This window comes from Eucyclogobius newberryi, unplaced genomic scaffold (assembly GCF_026437365.1).
Source record: "Eucyclogobius newberryi isolate DKJ021-1_F unplaced genomic scaffold, fEucNew1.0.hap1 SCAF_17, whole genome shotgun sequence".
In the NCBI taxonomy this organism is placed as follows: Eukaryota; Metazoa; Chordata; class Actinopteri; order Gobiiformes; family Gobiidae; genus Eucyclogobius; species Eucyclogobius newberryi.
The window spans coordinates 33598133-33620483 of NW_027315801.1; the positions used below are offsets into that span (position 1 = coordinate 33598133).

A 22351-nucleotide genomic window follows, 5' to 3' on the forward strand; every position below is an offset into this window, starting at 1 on the left:
GTAAATCAATTTAAGTTTAAGTTTTTTTTATGTTTTTAATTAAAACACATTGTATTTGTTTAATATACATAAAATAAATCAATTTAAGTTGGGAATACTTAAATTGTGGATTGGCTGCACTATTGGGGGCCCATGTTTTAAAGAACATGTCTAACATTATTGCATGTGAGAGCCAGAAGCAAGAAGACTATAATATAATGCTTTTGATCATTATATTATACTTTGGACAATTTAAATCTCAACATTGATGACTTATACAACCTAATTAAAAATAATAAGTTTGCTTACTTCCGGGTGGAAAACTGCTGCGCTGTTTTGCGCTTTAGTGAGCAGTGCTTATTTTTTTATTTTTTATTTGTTCATTTGTTCAAGTTTAAGAAAGTAAAATTGCACAACAAATGAGGTAAAGAGCAGTGGGCGTGACCCGGGGAGAGGTGAACAAGGACTGTCGGCGCAATGACATCTTGTCCGCCAAAGAATAACAATGACTCAAATGAATCCTTCTAAACACAAATTCAAGATGTTAAATGAGAAGGAGATACGATCTTAATATGCCAAAAGCCAATTTTGCATAATGGGGTTCCTTTAAATACCTACTTCCTGTTTGGCAGTGGGAAAATCAGGCAGCTCAGCTTTACCTTTTAGATAATCTTATGTCACAGCTTTTACCTTTTGGACACAAACAACAATCAGATACTCATTTAAAAAACTAATATCAAAACTACCAGTTGAACAAATATCTCATATCAATACAAATCCATTAGAGCTTTCCTGAACTATTATGTGCAATCATTGGCCCTCAAAGTCTTGTCACATTATACATCCAATAATACAGTCAGTTTTTCATACATGAGTTATACTTTTGGATTAATAACGAGCCTCCTGCAGTTACACATTAGCTCTCACGATGAATAAAACACAGGGCTGTTTCAAACCACTACTGATGCTCAGCCATTGACACTTGGACCACGTTTGGTAAATCTATTAGCGGAGAATAGGACTAACCTGGGATTTAAAACTGCAGCATTGGCACAGTCACTCATGAGGTTAACAAACTCACATAAGCCGCTTTTGAAATCTAAAAATCTGAGCCAGTCCTTGAAGGAGGTCATTTGCTTTCAGGGCGACAGATTGTGGGACTGGACCTGCATGGTTATTAGCTATCAGCATGTATCACAGGGATTTGGACATACTAGTAAGATGCTCTTAAGCCTCTGCTAAGTCAGTATGTTCCTTCCTGACCATTTCATTATCAAATGCATAATCGTCCAGTGCCCAGAACGGGACACGGGGCCCGAGGCGCTACCTGGCCCTGTCCTGTATGTGGACTTTTAGCTTCCGCTGGAGACTGCTGCCCCACCCAGAGGTTTGCTTTATGAACACAGGAGCCCCATAAATGAAATTAAGGTGTCAATTAGTCAATTAGGCCATAATAACTCTGAGGGCAGACATTTAGAGGCAGAGAACGTGGACTAAGTTCATTTGAGCCGGGCGCTGGGCACACGTCACCGCCCGCCCAGACCGCCCTCAATGAGCCCCAGTGCTCCGCCTAATGCTATTTTCCCCCTGTATCTTTTTGGATCAACAATTTCCTTTCATGGCCTTGTTTTGTGCATGCCGGGATGCACTTTTTCTATCCCCAATTTGGCTAGGGAGAATTTTATAATTTAGTAATTAAAATCTTTGTTAGGGTTTAGAAATTGCAACTAATTGAATTTAATGGGAAGATGAATTTCAGTTTGATTTGATTAGCAGGACCCCTGGCATAGGTATTTATGGAAAAAACTCCACAAAAATATGCTGTGTGGGCTAAGATGGTATAATAGAATTACAGATAATCGCATTTGGCTGTCATGAATTTCACTCTAATTTCACTCTAATTTTCCATTAGATAGCTGCTTTACAAATATTTGCTCGTCTGCGATGGGAAAGGCTATCTGTCTAAAATGATTACAGAGGCAAGCTTCAGAAATATGTCCCCCTTTTTTCCCCTCCCTTTTAAAAACCAGATTGCGAGGGATCAAAATTAGGCAGATTGCATTATGGATGTCTGCATCCGGAGAGCAGTGGGGGAGATATGATGATTACGGCCGGGGGATGAAAGCAGTGTCAAGAAAAATGTACGACTCCAAAACATGGGCCCATTCTATCTCCAAAATCTGTGCTCTCAGCGCTCTGGCACCGACCGGACCGTCCAGGCATAACTCATGAGGGATTATGAAGAGGCGCGTTTAGAATAATGTGGACAAATATGATTCTACTGCCACGTGAGGTTCTGACAGAAATGACCAGAATGACCATATTGTAGGAAACTATATGTTAGAAAGGATGTAAACTCAGACTTTCAGTGTTCTTTTTGCTTTACTCGGTTGTGATATTTGTTCTGCCGTTTTTAAATGAAATGCTCAAGTTAATATGGTTCATTATCTTTGCTATAGACCAAACCTGCAATACCACAGGGTTTAAGAAATGATCAGATTAAGATTCAATTTAAGAGAAGACTTTATTAATCCCATCAGGGACAATTCATTTGAGCAGTGAAATAGCACATAGTGGACAAGCAAACATTCAACGGACACTGGAGCGACTCTGAGCAAAATGGAGCCCTGAGGTCGGCAAATAATCTACTATTTTCAACACTTGGGCTCCTTTCTTCAGATTTGTCTTGAACATGCAGTCCCCACATGGTCTGGGACACAAACGTGAGCAAAGTTGAGCGCCGACCACTTTTCCACCTCACACAAATATCATGTTAATTGCTTAAGAATAAGATCGCAGTATGTGCATTATGTATGTACTCAACTGCAATTATGAAAATCAAACGAGAAGGTGAAGCGTCATCGTGGTGAGTGATGCAAATGTGGATCATCACGAAGCACAGTAATGTTTTGCCTATACATATGTTTTAATATTCAGCCCCTTTCCTGGCTCAGAAATAAATATATAATGCAATCTAAAGAGACGTGAGAGGGAATAATGTCCCGCACAGAAGATAACAGCACCGTGAACTCCGGCTCTATCCCACTTAAAAAACCCTGCCGCAGAATTAAGATTTTACACATTCAATTTCCTGCCAATTTGACAACAACATGACAGTGAATATCTGCCGGGATAAAACACCAACTTTGTTTGAACAGGAACACGGGAGGAGTTTTACATTTTGGTTTCAGTTTACTGTCAACAGAGGGGAACTGACAAATGTGCTTAAAAGACAATATGAGACGGAAGAAAACTGGGAAACAAACACGTCGGATCATTAAACTGCAACAAATTAGGTTTATGTTTTCATTTTATTATTCACAAGATTTCGCCAGCGTTCTGATTTCAATATTGTACGTCCAGTAATAATACATACATTCATATTCATTTTTAGACTTCCTATAAGTTATCTGTCATTTTCCTCTGTATCTACCTGCGTTGCAACAATGAAATTTCCCCATGTGTGGACAATAAAGGAATATCTTTCATATCTATCATATATTGCCAAGTACTACAGTTTCCAAGTTCAATACAACAGATTTATTTTTTATTTTTAGCAATGTAGTAATTTCAAAGCAAAACAAACAGACACAAATATATATTAAACGTAGATACAAAGTGAGAAATAACAACACATATTTTTTCTTTTAAACGCAAAAAAATACAAACATTGCTCTCTCCTATAAAATGTCTCATCTTTCTTCTTCCTCTTCCTGTTCTTCCAGTTTCACCTCGTGTGTTTTCCCCAAAAATAAAACGATCTCCTTCAATCCAGTTCGACTGCTTTTTGATGACACCCGCTGCACAATAAACTTGATCTCCAGTCTGAGTGTGACTTTCATGTCCGCACCCCCCACCTGTACCTCCACCAGTCAGGCCGTCCCACCTCCTCGTCCCACCTCCTCGTCCCCCTCTCGCCCCGCTGCCCCCATGCTGCTCGCGCCCACTCCATCTCTTCCCCGTTGCCCTGAACTGCCAGAGCCTCAACGAGGGCTTCAAAAACACAATCCCGCTGTCGGCAAAGGTCAGATTTCTCACTCTGCGTGTCTCTGCGCTTTGGGCACAAAAGCCGCTGAATTCACATCTTTCAAGCGGGCCCTGCGCCTTTGTCCCGCCGACCGGAGGGGGGACTCCGCACCAGACCTGCCCCCCCCGGAGTGCACGATCGGGGGGCGAGCCGGACGTCTGCAGCCCCTTGGTTTTTTGACTGATGCCGCGCGCACGCGAACCGCTCACACGCACGCCAGGGTTTACCGAGGCTGCCCTGGACATTCCCCCCGCGCGGCGCCCGACAATAGCCCTCTGCCCACTTCAAACGCAAAACCCTGCCGATGCCTTTGAATCGTAATGGTTCCAGGCCTCCGCGATGGCAGCTCCGGGGCCAGAAGGCTGTAATGCATGAAGTGGAGCGACCTGCCTCCCACTGACGCTCAATGGAGTGGGTTTTTTTTAACCCCGCCAACCTAAAATCGTCCTCAATATCTCAATATCAAGAGCGAGATCCTAGAGGGGTTTTTGTTGTCATCTTTGCACACGGAACAAAGAGGCAGAATGAAAGGGGATAATGGGCATGTTCTCATGACTTCACCTGAGATAACCTGCTGTAAATCAGTCAGGACAAGGATCTCTATTACACCTGCCAGTTCAAAGACAGACTCACTCACACAGGCATGTGAAGTTGGGTTGTTCTGCTTCTAAAAAATTAAAAAAGGGTTTATTTGCACTGATCCATCAATGCAGCACGTGTTTGAAACTGACTCTTAGAATAAAGATTGACATATTGTATATTGCGTTGCCAGGACAGTTCCAAATGTCTCCAGTTTTATTCTATTACAGAGGTTTTTATTGCTGAAATGTGTCTTAAAAAAGATCCGTTCTTCCTGCGAGCGGGGGCCGCCTCTCCACAGATCTGACCTGCAACATGGACACAGTACAGACATCTCGAGGAAGGCAAGCAGGTGCTGAAAACTCCCTCCAGAAAGGTTACATAGTGCACCTTTAACATAATGAAGATCTGGCTTACACAATCATGCAGGAAATAATGCAGTATTACATTAGAAATTGTAATAAATAATCAGGTCAATCAGGTTTTTTTTCCTTTTCAAACCAAATTCACCATCATATATTGTAAGCATGACATCCATATTATTCTGATTAAACCTCCGAAATATATGTGTTTTTCTACTGACATGAGCTTTGTAAAGGTAAATATGGAATTAGACTGATTTGAGTCTAATTCCATATTTAAGTCCTTTCATCAGTTGCGTAACTTGTAACTTTTGTCACTGCGTTGTTCTCGTACAACTGGAGTATTTCACTGCCTTTTATTTCCAAGACGCCAGTACCTGACCCACCAGTACGTGACGCCGTGTTTGAAATATATGATTGGCAGCTACAAAGCCGGACATAAGTAAAATGGTGGTAGTGGGTGTAGGGTTTCTCTGTAATGTAATGTTGGAACATACTGTACTTGTCAAAACACATAGTATTAAGTGTTCTTTCTTCACAGGAACTTGTTTATCCAGTAAACTAAAGATGTGCTGTTTGACAAATAGATGACAGATTTAATCAAGTTAACAGAAAGCAAGTGCGTGCCAACTCCAGTCTCAATAAAAAATGTCACCAAAACAATATTTGTTATTACAGTTAAAAGTTGGCCTGAGGGTTGGACTTTTTGACCATATAAGGGCATTTCTCTTTGTGTCAGTTAAAAAGGAGGAGACTATCTTTATTTCTCCATTATTAACCCGCATGAGTCATCATTTCAAATCAACCAAAACCTGTTTTATGTGCATACTTTGGACTTTGCAAACAACAGGCGGGAACTGAAGCCTAGACTGCGTATCATTTAAGCCATAAAGGTGTTGATTCCTCTTTTCTGTCCTCGGTAATAAACCTGCTCAAAAACTCAGCATTTGGACCAGAAACTCCACATTCTTGAACTGTTGCCGTGTTTATTGTAACTATGCATTATGTTCAAATGGCGTTGCTTTGCATAGCACTGCGGAAGAAACTGCCAGGCAAATCAGGGGTTTGTCTTATGAAGTATTCATTGTCACCTGGTAACGGCCTTTATCATTTCACCTGAAATTACAATGAAAACTGATAGTGTGTTATCGGGCTCACAGAGGGAACTGAGCTCACCAAACACCGCCTTTTATGTACACTTTTTTATCATTTAGCTGGAATCAATCTGAAACATGTATTTATATGTAGTGAGAAAGCAACATGACAAATACTCTTATACCTCAGTAGAAGTATGGCAAATAAGCAACAAAACAATAACAATAAGGTCAGAAAAGTACTAGAGAATGAATACTTTACTTTTAAGGGAACGGTGGAAATACATTGTTAAGAACACACCATTGTGAGATAGGGCCACAAATACTACCTTAAGCCACTAGAGGTCAGTGTGGAGACTGAGTGGTTAGCTTTGGTGCAATGAAAGTATTTACATCTGCCCCAACAACTACTACTTCTATTACTACTACTACTACTACTACTACTACTGCTACTGCTACTGCTACTGCTACTGCTACTGCTACTACTACTACTACTGCTACTGCTACTGCTACTGCTACTGCTACTACTACTACTACTGCTACTGCTACTGCTACTGCTACTGCTACTACTACTACTACTGCTACTGCTACTGCTACTGCTACTGCTACTGCTACTGCTACTACTACTGCTACTGCTACTACTACTGCTACTGCTACTGCTACTGCTACTGCTACTGCTACTACTACTGCTACTGCTACTGCTACTGCTACTGCTACTGCTACTACTACTACTACTGCTACTGCTACTACTACTACTACTGCTACTGCTACTGCTACTGCTACTACTACTGCTACTGCTACTGCTACTGCTACTGCTACTACTACTACTACTGCTACTGCTACTGCTACTGCTACTGCTACTACTACTACTACTGCTACTGCTACTACTACTACTACTGCTACTGCTACTGCTACTACTACTACTACTGCTACTGCTACTACTACTACTACTGCTACTGCTACTGCTACTACTACTACTACTGCTACTGCTACTGCTACTGCTACTGCTACTACTACTGCTACTTTTACTACTACTTGTCTACTCCCAACTATCAGAGTATAAATGAAAAACATTGTCAATTAATTTTATTCCCCACAGACTGATTTGTTTCAGTACTTTTAGTTTCTAAATTAGAATTCAAACCTTTGAAACTTACAGAGAACAAAACAAGTCTTTAGTCATTTAGTCCATTCATTGGGATTTGGGAGAGAATCGTGATTTAATTTGCTTTTTTGTCAGAACCTTTCTTTTTAAATAGTTTTGCAGTTTATATTGTGATTGCAGTTGGACCAATCAGAAATACTTGTAACTTCTTATTGTTTGGCTGGGCTTTTGTCTTTAGTCAACCAAGAATGTCTTTCCAGCCCTAAATATCAGACTGTAAATATTAATTTGACAGTATATTTCCCTAAAATACATTTACTTCATTTTACATTTAAATATCTGAGAAGCGCCACGACCTGTGTTTTAGTAAAGAACAAAACACGTGTATTTTAACTCTTTAAAATGTGTTATTTTACATTTTGCCGGTCCATAAAAGCACCTCAAAACTAACTTCAAACTTCCCCGCACCTCTCCTATCACAAACTGGCCTGTTCTTTGCCCCGTATTGTCCAAACTGCCACCGTCCTCCGCCTCCACCCCTTTAAAGACTCAGCCCCGGCTCATTTGAATAGAGGCAGAGCAGGCTCCACCCCGAGAGAGTTGAAAGGCTAGACGACCACAAAGATGGAGAAGGCCAGCCCACTCAGGGAGGGGGAAAAACAGTGGCCCGGCTCCTCTGCCATAATTTCCTATGAGCCTATTGAGACAACATCACCAACCAACTGCTTAGGCTCCGAGCGCCCGTGTGTGAGCGGCGAGCGTGTGAGCGGCGGCGGCGGAGGAGAGCGGCGGAAAGGGAGAGACAGCGACACAGACTGAGAGAGAGCCAGGGAAGAGGAAGGGAAGGGGCAGGTTCAAACCCCCACCCGCCACTGTTGTCGCACCCGCCAGGAGGAGGAGGAGGCGGGGCCAGAGCCAGGAGAGCTGCCAATCAAACTCGCTCGTGGCAGCCGGCATTATCTCAGCAACAAACTATTGACAGATTACATGTCAAGGAGTTTAGTGCATGATTGAGAAGGAAGGCTCCTTGTTTTTTTTGTTTGTTTTTGCGCCTGACTTTTCTTCAACTTCCCGACCATTCGAATGACTTTGACTCAAGAGTTTGAAGTTGTATTATGAAAGTTACATGTCTGAGAGGATTTAAGATCGACTTCCCTGAATATGGTGAGTACTTTTACTCCTACTGCGACTACTATCTTCCTCTCTTTATTAGCCGTCTGTTTTAAGGAGTGCCTTTTATCTGTGTAGACAATCGCGGGAGTTAGGTGCCCACAGTGTAGGTGCCCGGCAGTTGCAACACCCTTATTTATAGCTCTTTGACAGTGCCCAAAGGTGACTACAATATCAAACATGATTCTTACGAGCGCAGTGCGAGCGGTTGACGCCGGGGCAGAAAGTTCATCCAAGGCAGTTTCATTTTCAATCACTAACCGAGCCTTTCGTTAAACCCAAAAACAAAAAATCCTATGTATTTTCTGCTTTGCATTGTGCCGCTTGTACATTCACAGATATGAGTGTTTGTTACAAAGGCGATGCTATTTGAGTGCACTGAATGGCCTAAGGGCTAGTTGCCAAGGGGACAAAGCAAACAAACTGTTGTGTTGCTTATGTGCTGTCTCACATGTAAAGGAGAACAGAGCTAGCACCTTAGCAGCTACTTAATATGTGTGTGGGTTTCACAGGTCGCACCGTTGTTATAATATGTACTTATGGACATAGACTTGTTTTGTTTATTCTTATTATTTTAACAAACCTTTCCTTTGACAATTGCTTAAGTTTGTATGACAGTAGTGTAAATTGCAGTGGTAAATAGTTCGATAAACATACAAAATTGTTAAATATACTATGGTGTTGAAATAAAAGCACCACTATTAAAATAAATTAACAATACAGCAATGAAAATTACTGTATATTCGAATACATTAGAAAGTTAGATTTAAGTCCTTTTTCAATTTTCAACTACGACTAATGCAATTTATTATATCTATTTCCCTAAAAGTGCTGTTTCTTTACCTAATCTGTCTTGAAGTAGATATTGTTGTATAAATATAACACATACTGAACATTTATATTTTGGGGAGTTCGAGATACACGACAGCTCAAGTCCATCTCTTTGAACTCCAATATTTATGCTGTAATATTTTTAATCTGACGTGTCAAATATTGTCAGCCCGGTCGTGTTCTCGTAAAAACACACACCGTGCTCTTCACAGGAGACGCGGAGGAGACAGAAGCTCACGTATTATATATAATTATGACAACTCCACAAGTGAAGAGCAACTTTTCAAGCACGCTTTGATCGTGCCTATTTGTAGCTGGCGTCGCCTTGTAGCGCTAAAATGAAACCGTATATCGTAACATATATAACATAAGTATAACAAGCGAGAGATATTTTTATTTTCAGAGTCACATCACATTTTGAATTTAAATGCTACGAATATGAACTTTATTCCAAATTTGTGACGTAAATTATATTATTTGACATATTTTGCATATTTATTATATTGCATTTGCTGCTTTTATGCGCAATTTCCACTGCAGATTGGAATGACAAAGCTTGACAGAGGTTGTCTGCTCGCTGCCTGTGAGCGCATAGTTGCACAAACACGTTGTCTCGAGTGCTGCTTCATTATTATTACTGCCGGTTATTTAAGGTACCTTTGCATTATACTTTTAAAATCACAACAAACTAGTACAAGTGTTATTCTGGCACACCTTCATTTCAAAGTTTCTCTCTCATGACTCATAATGTGGATTGTACTTCACTGGCAAATCTCATTAACTATAAATGACCATATTTTGCAATGGTCATTTTCTGGTGAAAAAAATTGCACCAAAAAAAGCAAAAAAATTAAATTAGAAATAAAGTTTTATTTCAAAAGGCCCTTTCGTTATTTTATTTTTATGACAAATTTTGCAATAACCCCGTATCAATTTGATGTCTTAAGCAATAAAATATGCTGTTGCGCTCTTCTTTTTCCTTGGCAGTAAATTTACATTTTTTAATTAAACTAGCCGGAATTTTTATTAGGGGGCAGGGCTATGCTAATGGAAATGTTGTGTACAGCCGATTAACAGTTTGGATATAAATTTAAACAGAAAAAGAAGAGTTGAGGAACAAAATCTCTCCATGTTTATAATATGGTCCAGTTGTATTTAACCTCTTTGATGGTTATCTCTCCAGGGGCGTCCTGGACGTGTCAGGGCTCCACAGCAACCAGGTGATTAGGATCACCTTGTCAACCGGAGTAAAAGCACAGGCAGGAAAATAGAATATATTCAAATCAGACTCAAGTGTATGCTTTGTAGTTTTTAGCTTTAATTATGCATTGATTGATAATGTAAGTCTACATTTGTTGCTTTAAATGTATATTTCCATCTGAGGTTATACCAGGTAGTTTTATTCACAATTAATGCTTATAATATAATTTATTTGATATGTTCCAATGTCGCAAACCCGACAGTGTTTCATGTCTATTAGAGTTTCTTTATTATAGCTGAAATATATATTTTAATTAGCATATGTTAATAGGCAAATAGATAGGGTTTTTATTTGTGCTCTGGAATATTGTCCCGCAACATAAAACCTTCTCGTCACATCTTTTCAAATGTGTTTTTATTCTTTTTCCCAAAAAAGAAGAAAGAAAAAAAAAGACACATCCTAATTTTTACAGAATCATTTACAAATAAGATCACGTTCTAACTTTAAAGTAAATTGCTTTGAATCCGAACTTCAACACTTGAGTCAGTTTGCCGCTGCGCCTCGGTGTGATGCTGCGCTCGCCGGTGTGTGTTGTGCCTTCAGCAGCTCGTCGGGGGGAGCGCGGAGAGTGGAAAGGGGGGACCGGTGGGACCAGGCGACACGGGACGGGGCGGGAGGTGTGCGTGCGTGCGTGCGCGTGTGTGTGTGTGTGTGCCGCTCGGTGTGTCAGGGGGGTGCACCCGAAACAGAAAAGACAGCTGATAGACCATGTGCCCAGTCATCTCCAACAAGCACAACCATAATTACCTTAACCCCGTCTTTTAAATCTTTCCAAGTGGATTTTGTTTCTCTTTTCTTGTGGTTCGAAAAACATCAAACGCTCTTATAAAGTCCGGATGCACGTGTGTGGGGGGCCGGCGCGCTGCATCCCTCTCTAAGTGGGCTCTACTTGATACGGACCGGCGAGCGCCTGCAAAGAGCCAGCTCCTCTCCCCTCCCTGCTCCTCTCGGGCTCTGGCCAGCACCTAATTAAAACCTCAAAGCTTCCCAATGTGGATTAATGGGCTAATTAATACCAGAAATATTCCTAAATGATAAACAGGTAGCACCTTGGATATTGCCTGCATTTGATATGTCAAATCTGTCAAGTTTTAGTCAACGCTGAAGAATCACACCCTTTATTAGGCGTTAGTAAAGTAGTAATACATGTGTAATAACGAGATCAGTTTGGATTTGGGATTTTACTGTCTACAATGTGTCCCGTTTGATTTTATATCTTAATAATTATGCTAAAATTGGACGTGAATGATAATCTGCTGTAAAAGAAAATCAACATCACATTATTGTTTGAGTTTAGTTGTTTTAATTTTGATACATTTTACAAAAAAAAAACATAAAAAAAACATAGCCCACTTAAAAAAAATAAAAATTCAGAATTGTGAAATGTTTTAAAAAGCAAATGTGCAGCGTCATGCCCTGTCAGTACACCAGCCTCCTCTAGTGTTCTTTATGACGTCCTAATCTCACATTTGAAAATCATAATTTCATGCAAAGTAAAGGGAGAGGCGTAATCTCCAGTGGCTGATATGGCGTATAAGAGGAAGAAAAGGGGCTAAAATGAAGAGGTAATTAGTGAAGTGGAAGAGACTGGGGCTGGCGCTCACTCCTCCGCTACTGGCCATGAATGAATTTGCATGCCCTGCTTATCGACACGCACTTATTAGGCCATGGCTAAAAGAGCGATTAAGGCGGCACAAAAACGTGGTACTAATCCCTTTAAATTTGCCGAGGGGGGGTATGCGAATTTGGTTGAACGCGCGCGCGGGGGGGTGTTGGCGGCGGTGGTCTTTAAGGTGCGGGAAAGGTTGTCGTATGGAATGTGACACACCACAAGTTTCCGGTTCGGTGGCGAGACGAGTGGAGACGACAGGAGGAAGAGGCAGGGTTAACTGTTTAATGACAACGGCAGAGATTGACAAGAGTAATAAAGTGATGGTTTATCGGCTGACCCTCTTATCAGGAGGAACAAATATAGCAGGTGGGGGTCAGTCGGGGTTAAGACAATGACAGAGGAGCTCAGAGCGTCCCACCGTGCAGCGTGGCACCGGCTACACCAGTTTGTCAGGCGGCTTTGTGAGTTTGTTAAACAGCAGAAGAATGTTCAGTTTAAGTTCTGTGATCACTCATGTCGCTTCAAGGAACACGTTTGTTTTAAAAGACTTGCCGAACTTAAAGTAAAACACACAAACCAAGATTCAGGGAAAAGAAAAAGACGAGATGTGCGTAAAGGTAGAATTAAAACACATACAAGGTGGAACATAAATAATCTTTAATCATGTTTAGAGCAGGGAAGTTTTTCCACATGTACATGTCCTGAATGCTGTTGTGAACGTGTGTGAAATTGTTCATTTTGAGTATTTCTTTGTCGTGAAATAAATTAAAAAAATTGAATTAACCGGTTAAAAAAGAGCTGAAATTTATAAAAAAGTTCTGTTTGTGAACTTTCAAATAAGGTAGAATGTGATATTCCTGCACATTTTTGATTAATTTGACCAAAATTTCACATTTGTCTGATAATCAAACCTCAACTAACATGTTTTATGACACCTTTTAACACATTTTTGTGGGATTTATATAATATTGTTATTGTGATATTCCAAAAATATTATGTCAAGAAGTTTGGAAAGTGGCACCAAAAAACTCGAAAAATTAAGCTTCAACATCGCAATCCTGTTCTAGTAAATTAATGTATTATTAATGTATTATTCTATTTGTTTTGTTTTGTTTTTTGTCCTTCAAGAATGAGTTTGAAATTGTAAAAAGAAAAAAAGTTTCATTATTTTGACATTATTTTAGTTTTTTGCTTGAATATGTTTGCGATATGTTTCCGCACGTTTCCACTCATATCTCCAGCGCCGTTTGAACCCCACACCGTCGCTCTCCCTCTCGGCAGCTCCACTTCTATTTTTTCTTCCTCCTCTCCTCTTGGGTCAGTAGCCGGCGCACCCGTAATAATGAGTGTCTGTACATGATAAATCCGCAGCTGTTCTTTTCTGTCACTGGCCAACTGCGAAAGCTGGAGAAGACTGTGGCTCTGAGAGACACATGCTGGCGTTACTGAGCGGGCGGGGGCAGGGCGGGGGCAGGGCGGGGGCAGGGCGGGGGCAGGGCGGGGGCAGGGCGGGGGGCAGGGAGGGAAGACGAACCTTGGAGTTTGCAGTTTGGAGGATTTCGTGGCTTTTTTTTCTCCCTCCTCAGTAACTTGATAGGATTACATGGTTGCAGAGCCCACACCTGTTAAGAGGCTGTTAGCGGAGCAGTTGGCCCTTAGCTGCAACTTAGCCTTTACTGCACTCTGTTCAGTCTGTTCAGTCTGTGTGTACTCTGTGTGTACTCTGTGTGTACTCTGTGTGTACTCTGTGTGTGTCAGTGTGTACTCTGTAACTTTATGTGGTGCAAACGTGACAGTATCTGTGCTTCTGCTGCCACATGTTGTTCATTTTATTATTGATTTACAGTATATTTTGTACATCCGTTTAAACAAATATAAGTCTGTTTAGTACACAGACTGTATATAGTTTAACTTTTTAGAGTCCATTTGTCAAAACAGATATGTGCCATTTATTAAAACCATCAAAAGCACAGCAATGTTTTCCAAAGCCAAATGCATTTTATTACAATCCAAATACTTTCATTCCCACTTTTCATTCATAGTAAATGCAGTTGATGGTAACAAAAAGGAAAAATAAGTTGCGACATTTTTTTTTCTTTCACAATGGAGATATCTGTTTTTTTGCAATTCACTTTTAGACATTTTTTCAATTAATTGGATCTAATTATTGCTTGAAGTATTGTAAATGTGTAGTTTTCCAGTGCTCTATAGAAGCTTTGTATGGCCCATGTCAGGTCAGGTGACGACTTGAGGCCACAAACTCACTCATGGAACAATGTTAACGTACTTAAGACACAAATGAAATGTGTTTTCTTAGTTTCAGGGAGGGGTGACGCAGCATGGGGGATGTAGGCAGCCGTTAAAAAAACCCGGATACAGGTTAAACCAGACGTTTTGTAACAATCGAGGGTAAGGTTAGGTTAGGACATTTTCTGCACCAGAGAGGAGTGCCAAACGCTGGCTGACTATTATATGTAAATACTTTCAGAGGGAGTGGAGAAATTAGTAATCCATCAAATCTGTTGTTTTTTCGTGCACCTTTTTCATACTGCTGGAAGCGGCTTGTGTTGCCACGAAAAAGCTCAACAGTGGCAACACACAAGGCGGCTTGTTTTTGCCGTCGTCTACATCGACACAGCCTTATTTGGCAAAGCCGCTCTTTGGCTTGGCTTTCCGTGAACCCTCGCCACCTGTTCCCCCTATTGTGTCAGAATTTTCTATATTTGGCGAGCGTCTCGATCGGGCGCGGGTTGCCGTTTAAGAGATTTCGATACTGTGTTTGTCTCCGGGTTGTTTAAAAGTCATTATCTGTCAACCGCCGAATCCACTCGGGGAGGTAAACAGGCATCTCCGTCTCCTTCTAAATGCCATGTTTGTCCCGCCGCGTGCCATCGAGAGCGCAAATTATCTCCCCCGTTCTCGAGCGAAATCAAAAAGTGCAAAGTTAATAGATATCTAACTTCTAATTGTTCTGATACGTAATCGCCGAATGACAATAAAAGTGAGACGGCGGCCGCTCTGAAAGGTTTATCTCCCTCTCTCTTTGCGCCGTGGCCCAAAGTGTCATGGCCATAACGGCACCACCTGATCTACTGAGTAAAATAACCGCTAAGCCTTATTGTTTGGACAATATTGGCGCCCCCCCACCACCCACTCGCGCACCTCCCCGCCCCGCCCCGCCCTCCCACCCGCCACACCCGCCCGCTCCTCTTCCCTTCTCCCTTGATTCATTTCACCCAGTGTCCTCGGCTGCCTGGCAAAATGGCGTTAATTTTTTTATTACCTGTTTGACTCTCCAGCCTTATTACTGTAGCCCCTTAATGTTCTCTGTAACCGTGGAAACCAGATGAATAAATGTCCGCCAAAGAAAATGAGATGATTAAACAGGTCACCCTTGCAAAACAAATTCGCTTGGTCGAGCGCAATTTGTGTACCGAGCGGCTGTCTTAACAGTTTGCTAACAAGGGGATTGTTTGCCAGGCGGCGCGGGCAGCGGCGGAGGGGCGGGCGGGCGGGCAGGCGGGCGCTGCGAAATGAAGATATCTGGAATATGATTGAAGAGATGATTTTTTCTCTCTTTTTTTTCCTCCATTGTTTGTCCAAGCTTTGACTGTAGTTAACTGTTTTGTATTAGGAAAATCCCAAGTTTGGAGCAAGCGTCCATATTGTTATTGCCATGCGTTTGGTTTGTGATCATCAGCAAAGTAGTGCAGTGGCAAATTCATTTATGTGGCAACCAATCATTACTGCTAATTGTCCTTGAGGCCATCTGTAAATGGGATGGCTTGTCCTCTATTGGTGTTGGAACAGTGCAGCCCATGGATTTACAAGTCTGATAATAATAATAGCGAGCAACACTCCTCCATAGTCAGCAATAGAGATACACAGTTTTAATGGCGGTTCAGAAGCAAATAACTTCATGTTTAGTTGTATTTTCCTTCTAAATTGTATTTTTATTGTATTTTTGGTCCAAACTTTGTGTCTAAGTAGCTGCTTAATTTGTTATATATATGTTATTTTTAATTGCACAAGTATTAATGGGTTCCAGCTTCCTGTTTTACGGTGCCATTTTGAGGTTACCCATTCAAAAGAATAATATTTAGTTTTGAATTGTTCATTGCTTTGGCAACAGACTTTTCATGAATCTGAAACTCATGGATTGGTCTTTTCATTCCCATCTTTTAGTCAAATTTGTGAACAATTTGAATCTGAGCCGTCCCAGATGCACACGGACATTAAGCTCTTACTACAGCATCACGCAGGTGGACAAACTACATCTTTTATCTTTTAAATATTAAAGTTAAATATGAGCTCTAATAAACCAGAGTAAACACATCAGCATCAACTGACTTTAGTGTCAAATTGAACTGAAATGTCGCATGTATTTATCAAAAATACATTTGAACCGTTTCTGTCTATTCCAGTCTCAGTTTGCAACAGGAAGAGCTTCGTTAGCACCAGGTTTATGATTTAATCTTTTCAAATGACAGTAGTTTGTTTTGAGGTGCCACAAAGTTCCCATGATGCAGTTCCCCGCCCTTTTCAGAAGCACTTTAACGTGCGACGTTCTCTTATAACGCTAACCATATCAAAATGAGAAAATAAGAGGGTAGTCAAGTTGGATTTAGCCATGTAAGGACAGGGACTGGGATCATGGGATAGGACCTTGTGTTGCCACGACGACCACAGATCATAAATGTGGGCGATGTTGTTTATGGAAGTCCACCACGCTGCGCCGCTCCAGGGTGTTGCCTGTTTGCATTGATGCACCGCAAACACTTAACCACCTCTCGCCTCAAAACAACTTCCAGGTCTTGCTCTGGACCAGCCATTTTGTCCCGGGACGGCCACGTTCACCGCAGTTATCCCGAAGAAACCAGTGGAAAGGGTGTTCAGATGGTTCTCGTGTGGGTTCCATAACGGCGCGGCGCATTTCATCCCAATCCAGGGGCACTGTAGCTCAAAACTGAAAAGCGCTTATGTATTATTGATGTTTTAATTTGTACAAATGCCCAAGTCTTTGTTAAGTGATTTTAGAGCTAGGGAGATAAGAGAGGAGGCACTTCTCTATGAAACAAGAGCCGGGGCTGTGGCCACATCGGAGGCCAGAGTAATGAACCTACTGCGTGAGAAAACCATAGCAGAGATGGAAAGAGCGCGGAATATTTGTACTTCAGAAATACTCAGTAGGTCATCACTACTTTCTAGAATCCTGCAGTTTGACATTTGAATTGTTGGACAGGTTAGAATGCAATTGTGTTTAACGTGATTGCGGATGTTTTTTATGGTTACCGGTAATATCTCTGTAATTAAGTTCAACGTCGTCTGTCGACATGAATAATCACTTTGGCAAAGACGGGATGATTGTCATTTGAAAGGAATTCAAGCCATACGATCATTATGGCAAGTTTGAGGCGCAAGTTCCAAAAAATAATGATAAAGTTCAACATTTGTGGGTCATAAGTTTGGATTTTTCTTTCAAAAACAGTGAATCTCTCGTAGTTATTTATGTCCTTCATCTATGATTACAACCTGTTAAAAGAAAAGCGCTTATCTTTTTAAAGTCATTGCAATGACTTTGTGAAGCATTTTAGTGTGAACATTTCATTTTACTGTGTTTGATGTGTTTTATTCTTGCATTACAGCACCTTTACAGCAAAGAATAAAAAACAAGTTTGATAAGAAAAGTCCTGCTGGCTTTTGTCCTTATTCAAGCTACACCTCTCCCGTTTACGATGTTGGCTTTTATAGTGCTTTTATATCCCCTTATCAAAAAATATTTGATGCAAATACAATAGAAGTGACCTGAAAGCCCTGTGCGTAAACACACCTCGACCTTGGGAAGAAGAAGGAAAAAGTTACTACGCTTGCAAAACAGGCCAATAAAATAATAGGCCGCCTAAAGGAGGCAGTTTGGTAAATATAAAAGAGCAGAAGCTTTTTTTTTCCTCCAGTGTAATCATTAACGCAGTGCAAAGGTTATCATCCCTGACATTTTTTTAAACTCAGTAATTTATGTAATTGCCCGCTGCAGCTACTTTGCCAGAGTAACAATCAGAGAGAAATGAGTTTTATGAACAGGTGTTTGCACAAGTTTACTTCTGACTCACTTTCGCTCACAAGTGTCGAGTCGAGCTGCACTTTCACAAACCAAAAAACCTCCTCTTTGCATGAGAAAATACACCTTTTACTCACAAACCTCTTGCAACTTTCCAAAATGGAGAAAATCCTACCTAACCATGATGTATTTTTATAACTGCCCACCCTAACTGACACTTTCCATCAAAAGTATAACTCAAAACTGTCTTTTTTTTTTGTATTTATTCACACGCATTTTAATTTGACTGTAAAAAATATTCCAACAATAATCACCTCGCTAGTAAACTTTGATTACTGTAAATAGCAATGTACAGCATGAGTCATTAGTACTCTTGTCAGTACTTGTCAGAAGAAGTACTCAGTTTTGTTATGTAAAAGTACAGATACAGGAAGAACGTTCAAAGAAAAGTATGACATAAAAAAACCTGTTTACTTAAGTAAAAGTGTTGAAGTAATCCTTTAAAAATGTACTTTTAGAGGAAAAACGTCAACTCAAAACCTTCATGCAGTCTGCACAGATACAAATGACAGATATAGTGAAGTAAAAGTAAAAATGTGTACTCTAGAATGCACAGATACCTAAAAAAAATGACTTAAGTATTATTATGTATTATTACCTTGTATTTATACAGCGCCGTTCCACCTTCAAAGCACTCAATACAGTACTTTTCCTTCCAACACTGGTACTTTCTAGCTTACAATACAACCACTAGTCGTGCAGTCGAATCCCTAACACTATTGTGAGCGCTTTATAGAAATAATTATTCCTCAAATTCCTTTTTTAGTGTCACTTTTACTTGCCCATTGACAGTTTCAACCTCCCAAATTACTCTATTCATTCATCTCCTCTGGGTTTTATATCCGTATCAGCCCCAGAGATAAGTCGACTTTTGCCTCCGCGTTCCCCTTTTGTTCGCTGTCTCTTTTCCTCTCTATTCTTTGGTAAAAATCCTGTGGCAGCAGCAGCCGCTTTGCCTCGTGCCCGCCGTCCCCCAGCGGAGGTCCGACATGCGTTTACCGCTTTATTAAGCTGCCTTGTGAACCCACTCAGAGAACATGAGAATCCCAGCAACAACAAAAAAAGAAAAATGGAAAAAAATCACAAAGCCGGTATTACTTTAGATGATTCGATGTCATTTGTGTCGACTACAAAACGTCTGGCTTTATTATAGCGTGCACACGGGGAGACGAGAAGTTGGCTTAGAAATTCAGAATTTCAATTAGTAATCTGAACCTGCCGCCTTTGATAGAGCCCTTTTTTTTTTCTCCGAGAATACAGCGGCACTTGTAAAACATTAATTAAGCCGACTTGTTTTTTTAAAGGATGGAGTAAAGTGCGCTTTTTATGCAGGCAACAAAAGGTGCCTCAAACAGATGAGCGCTTCAGCCAAAACCATTTAGTGGGTAAATTCTGAATCGAAAGAATAGCATAAAACGAAAGAGAAAAGGGTCTTTGAGAGGGGAGATGATATGATATGAGAGGCTTTTGCTGAAGAATAGAAACGTATCCTTATACCTCGGCGAAACTCAAGCCGAGCGCAGGAAGACGAGACCCTATTTTAATGACTTTGTACCTGACAGATGACTGCGGAGCGCACGCTGGATCACATTGCCCTGACTTTGTCTCTTGCATCATCAAAAGCATGGATTATTAATAGTCAATATGAATAGTTAATTTGTTTTGATGGCGACTCGCAACCACAATTCTTCTACATTCACTTTTTATCGTCGGCACGTGAAAGAAAAGAAGAAATATGAGGTTTTTACATTTGTTTTTTGCGATCATATATACAAAAAAATTGGAAAAAATGAAAAAAATTGAAAAAATTAAGATGTGTTTTATGCATTTTTTTAAGTTTTGTTTATGCATTTCATTTTAGCTTAACAAAGAACATTCCAGTAAACTTACCGTTGCTCTTTGTGCACTGAACCTGTTGCTTTCAACATTCACACATTTTCGCACCACATTTGCTGCTTTTTTTTTTTCACAATGACTGTTTGTGGCCCAAAAAAACAACAACTTACTTACATTTTTGACTCATCTAGTTTTGCACGAGCGGAAACGGCACATTCAAAGTGGCATAAAGCCAAACGAAATGCTTTAAAACACAAACAGATTGTGTTGCGCACGCATTTCGCCGGCCTTATAAATGGCGCGGCGGTAGGTGATGAGCACACGCGCACATGATACATGAAAAGTGGCATAACTCGCACACCCAGCAAAGCTCCAGATCAATGTGAATGGATAGTTAAGCCGGGGCCCCCAAAAAAATCAATGAGCAATTCATGTCCTTGATCACACTGTGTCATTCCCCTCAATGTTAGAGGCTGAAGAGGAGGCGGGGCCGATAAACAGGAAATGCACCGACTGCTGTAAAAAGACACATACAACTCTGCTCATGTAGTGCATCTAAAAAGGGATTCGCACGGGCAATAGTGTCTCATATTATAGGCGGAAAATAGTGTTTTACAGCAGTCTGAAATAGCATCGACTTGTATTTCAAAGCCAGTGATTTTCAACTGGTGGGCAGGGGCATAAAAGTGGGCTGCAGCGAAGTTAAAATAGTCTGAGGGCTTATTTGAAAAACTACGGGAACATAAATATTCGTCATAAAAAGCGTAAAAGTTCAATCCCTTCCAAAAACGTTCCTTTTTATTGATTTGCATATAGACTTTTTGTTCATTTGTTCGATTAAATGTTGCCAAAACATCCAAAGTATCAGAACTCACATGTGGGTCCCACCATGAGATTTGTCTAAAACGGTGGGACGATCTCCGAATGACAACTCCAATAAAGAAGAGGAAAATCCAGTGTTTGAAAATAGTCATTCTGCCCTTATTAATGCCATTAGTGTAACAGTCAAAATGCATCAAATCAACCGCTGACCGAAGCCTCTGTCATGACGGGATCGTGTCGAGAAGAGTTTGAGTTGACGAGCACGACGGTGTCATGAAAGAAACCCCGAAAACAGCCTTCATTTTGATGGAAACACCTTCAAAAAAGGACCGGAGCCCGTGTTCATGAGCTGAATTAGCCTCGTTTTAAGCCCAAAGCGTCATCCATGTCACGTTTCTTCCTCTTAGGCGCTTGTCACTCACACTTTGCCGAGAATAGCCACACACTGACCAATCCAGGCCAATTTACGTCGGCATTGTTTCTCTCCCCTTTCGCTACTCGTGACTATATTCTTCCTTATTTGTCCAACAGCCTGTGTGGGAAATTGGTTATGAGTTGTGACAGTTGCTTGGCCTTAACAGGTGGCCATCTTTTATGGTTTATTACTCGGCTAACATTTGAAGGGGGTCATTGAGTCGGGCCAGGCCTAAATACCTCAGATTTGGGGGCGTAGAGAGAAAGAGGAGCGAGCAGAGCCTTCAAAACAGTTGTCGCCTGTCAGGGGGTCGGTCCAGAAGCGGGAGCAGTTGCTTGTGCTTTAGCGTTGAGGTGAGACACTTTCCACCAGCTGTCACTTACTCTCTTTATACTTTTTTGTTTTCTAAAAAGGGGGTTTCTAATAAAGCAGAAATGGATGTTTGTTGGCGACGGCAAACGGAGGGGCCGGGCGGACTCGGCAGGTTCTCGAGCGCCGTCACTCACGATCTCAGCCGTGTGTGTCCGCCCCGAGACGGCTTACATGTCTCATCAGGCGCCAATCATAAGCGGCACGTGAAACCGCCGCCGCCGCCTCAGCCGCCGCCTGTCTTTTTACCCGTCGTTTACCGAAAAGGTCCGCTGGTTTTTCTTCAACGTTTGCACTCCTTGCTTCTGAATGAAATAAGAGGTGTTCTCAAACTGAATCAAAGGTGTCTAGACGTCATTTTTGTTGCACGAAATCGATAAATTGATAAATGTTTTGGGTTGTTTTGATGGTGGCAGAAGTTGGCATGCAAAAAATCAAAAAGAAATGTGTGAAACGGAGACGGCGTTGGAGTTACCACGATCCAAACATGTAAAAGTCGATTTCAATACTTAGAAATAGACCTGATTTTAATTCCACAATGGTACTTTTTTCATATTCTTTTCTCATTTTCAACACAGAATATTTGTACTTTTTTATATTACTCCCATTCTACCTCAATGAAGCTCAAGATTATTCTAAAACTGTCAAATTCTGTCCTGTTCTGTGCTTTTTCTCAGTATCGATACTCGCTCAGGTAACTATCTACATTCGATACTCGTTTTAGTATCGATTGGAATCAGATTTCTGAGACAACCTTTGAACATTTTCATT

At 41.0% G+C, this 22351-nt stretch overlaps 1 protein-coding gene across 1 annotated transcript in view; it reads left to right on the plus strand.

Annotated features, from left to right (window-relative positions):
* The first annotated feature begins 7935 nt into the window (after positions 1-7935).
* The window catches only part of casz1 (castor zinc finger 1), a 99013-nt gene continuing 84597 nt past the window's right edge, over positions 7936-22351 (plus strand). The window contains exon 1 of the mRNA XM_072450170.1: positions 7936-8310. Within this exon, the coding sequence (XP_072306271.1) occupies positions 8262-8310 (49 nt within the window). The 5' untranslated portion in view covers positions 7936-8261. The remainder of the gene's footprint in view (positions 8311-22351) is intronic.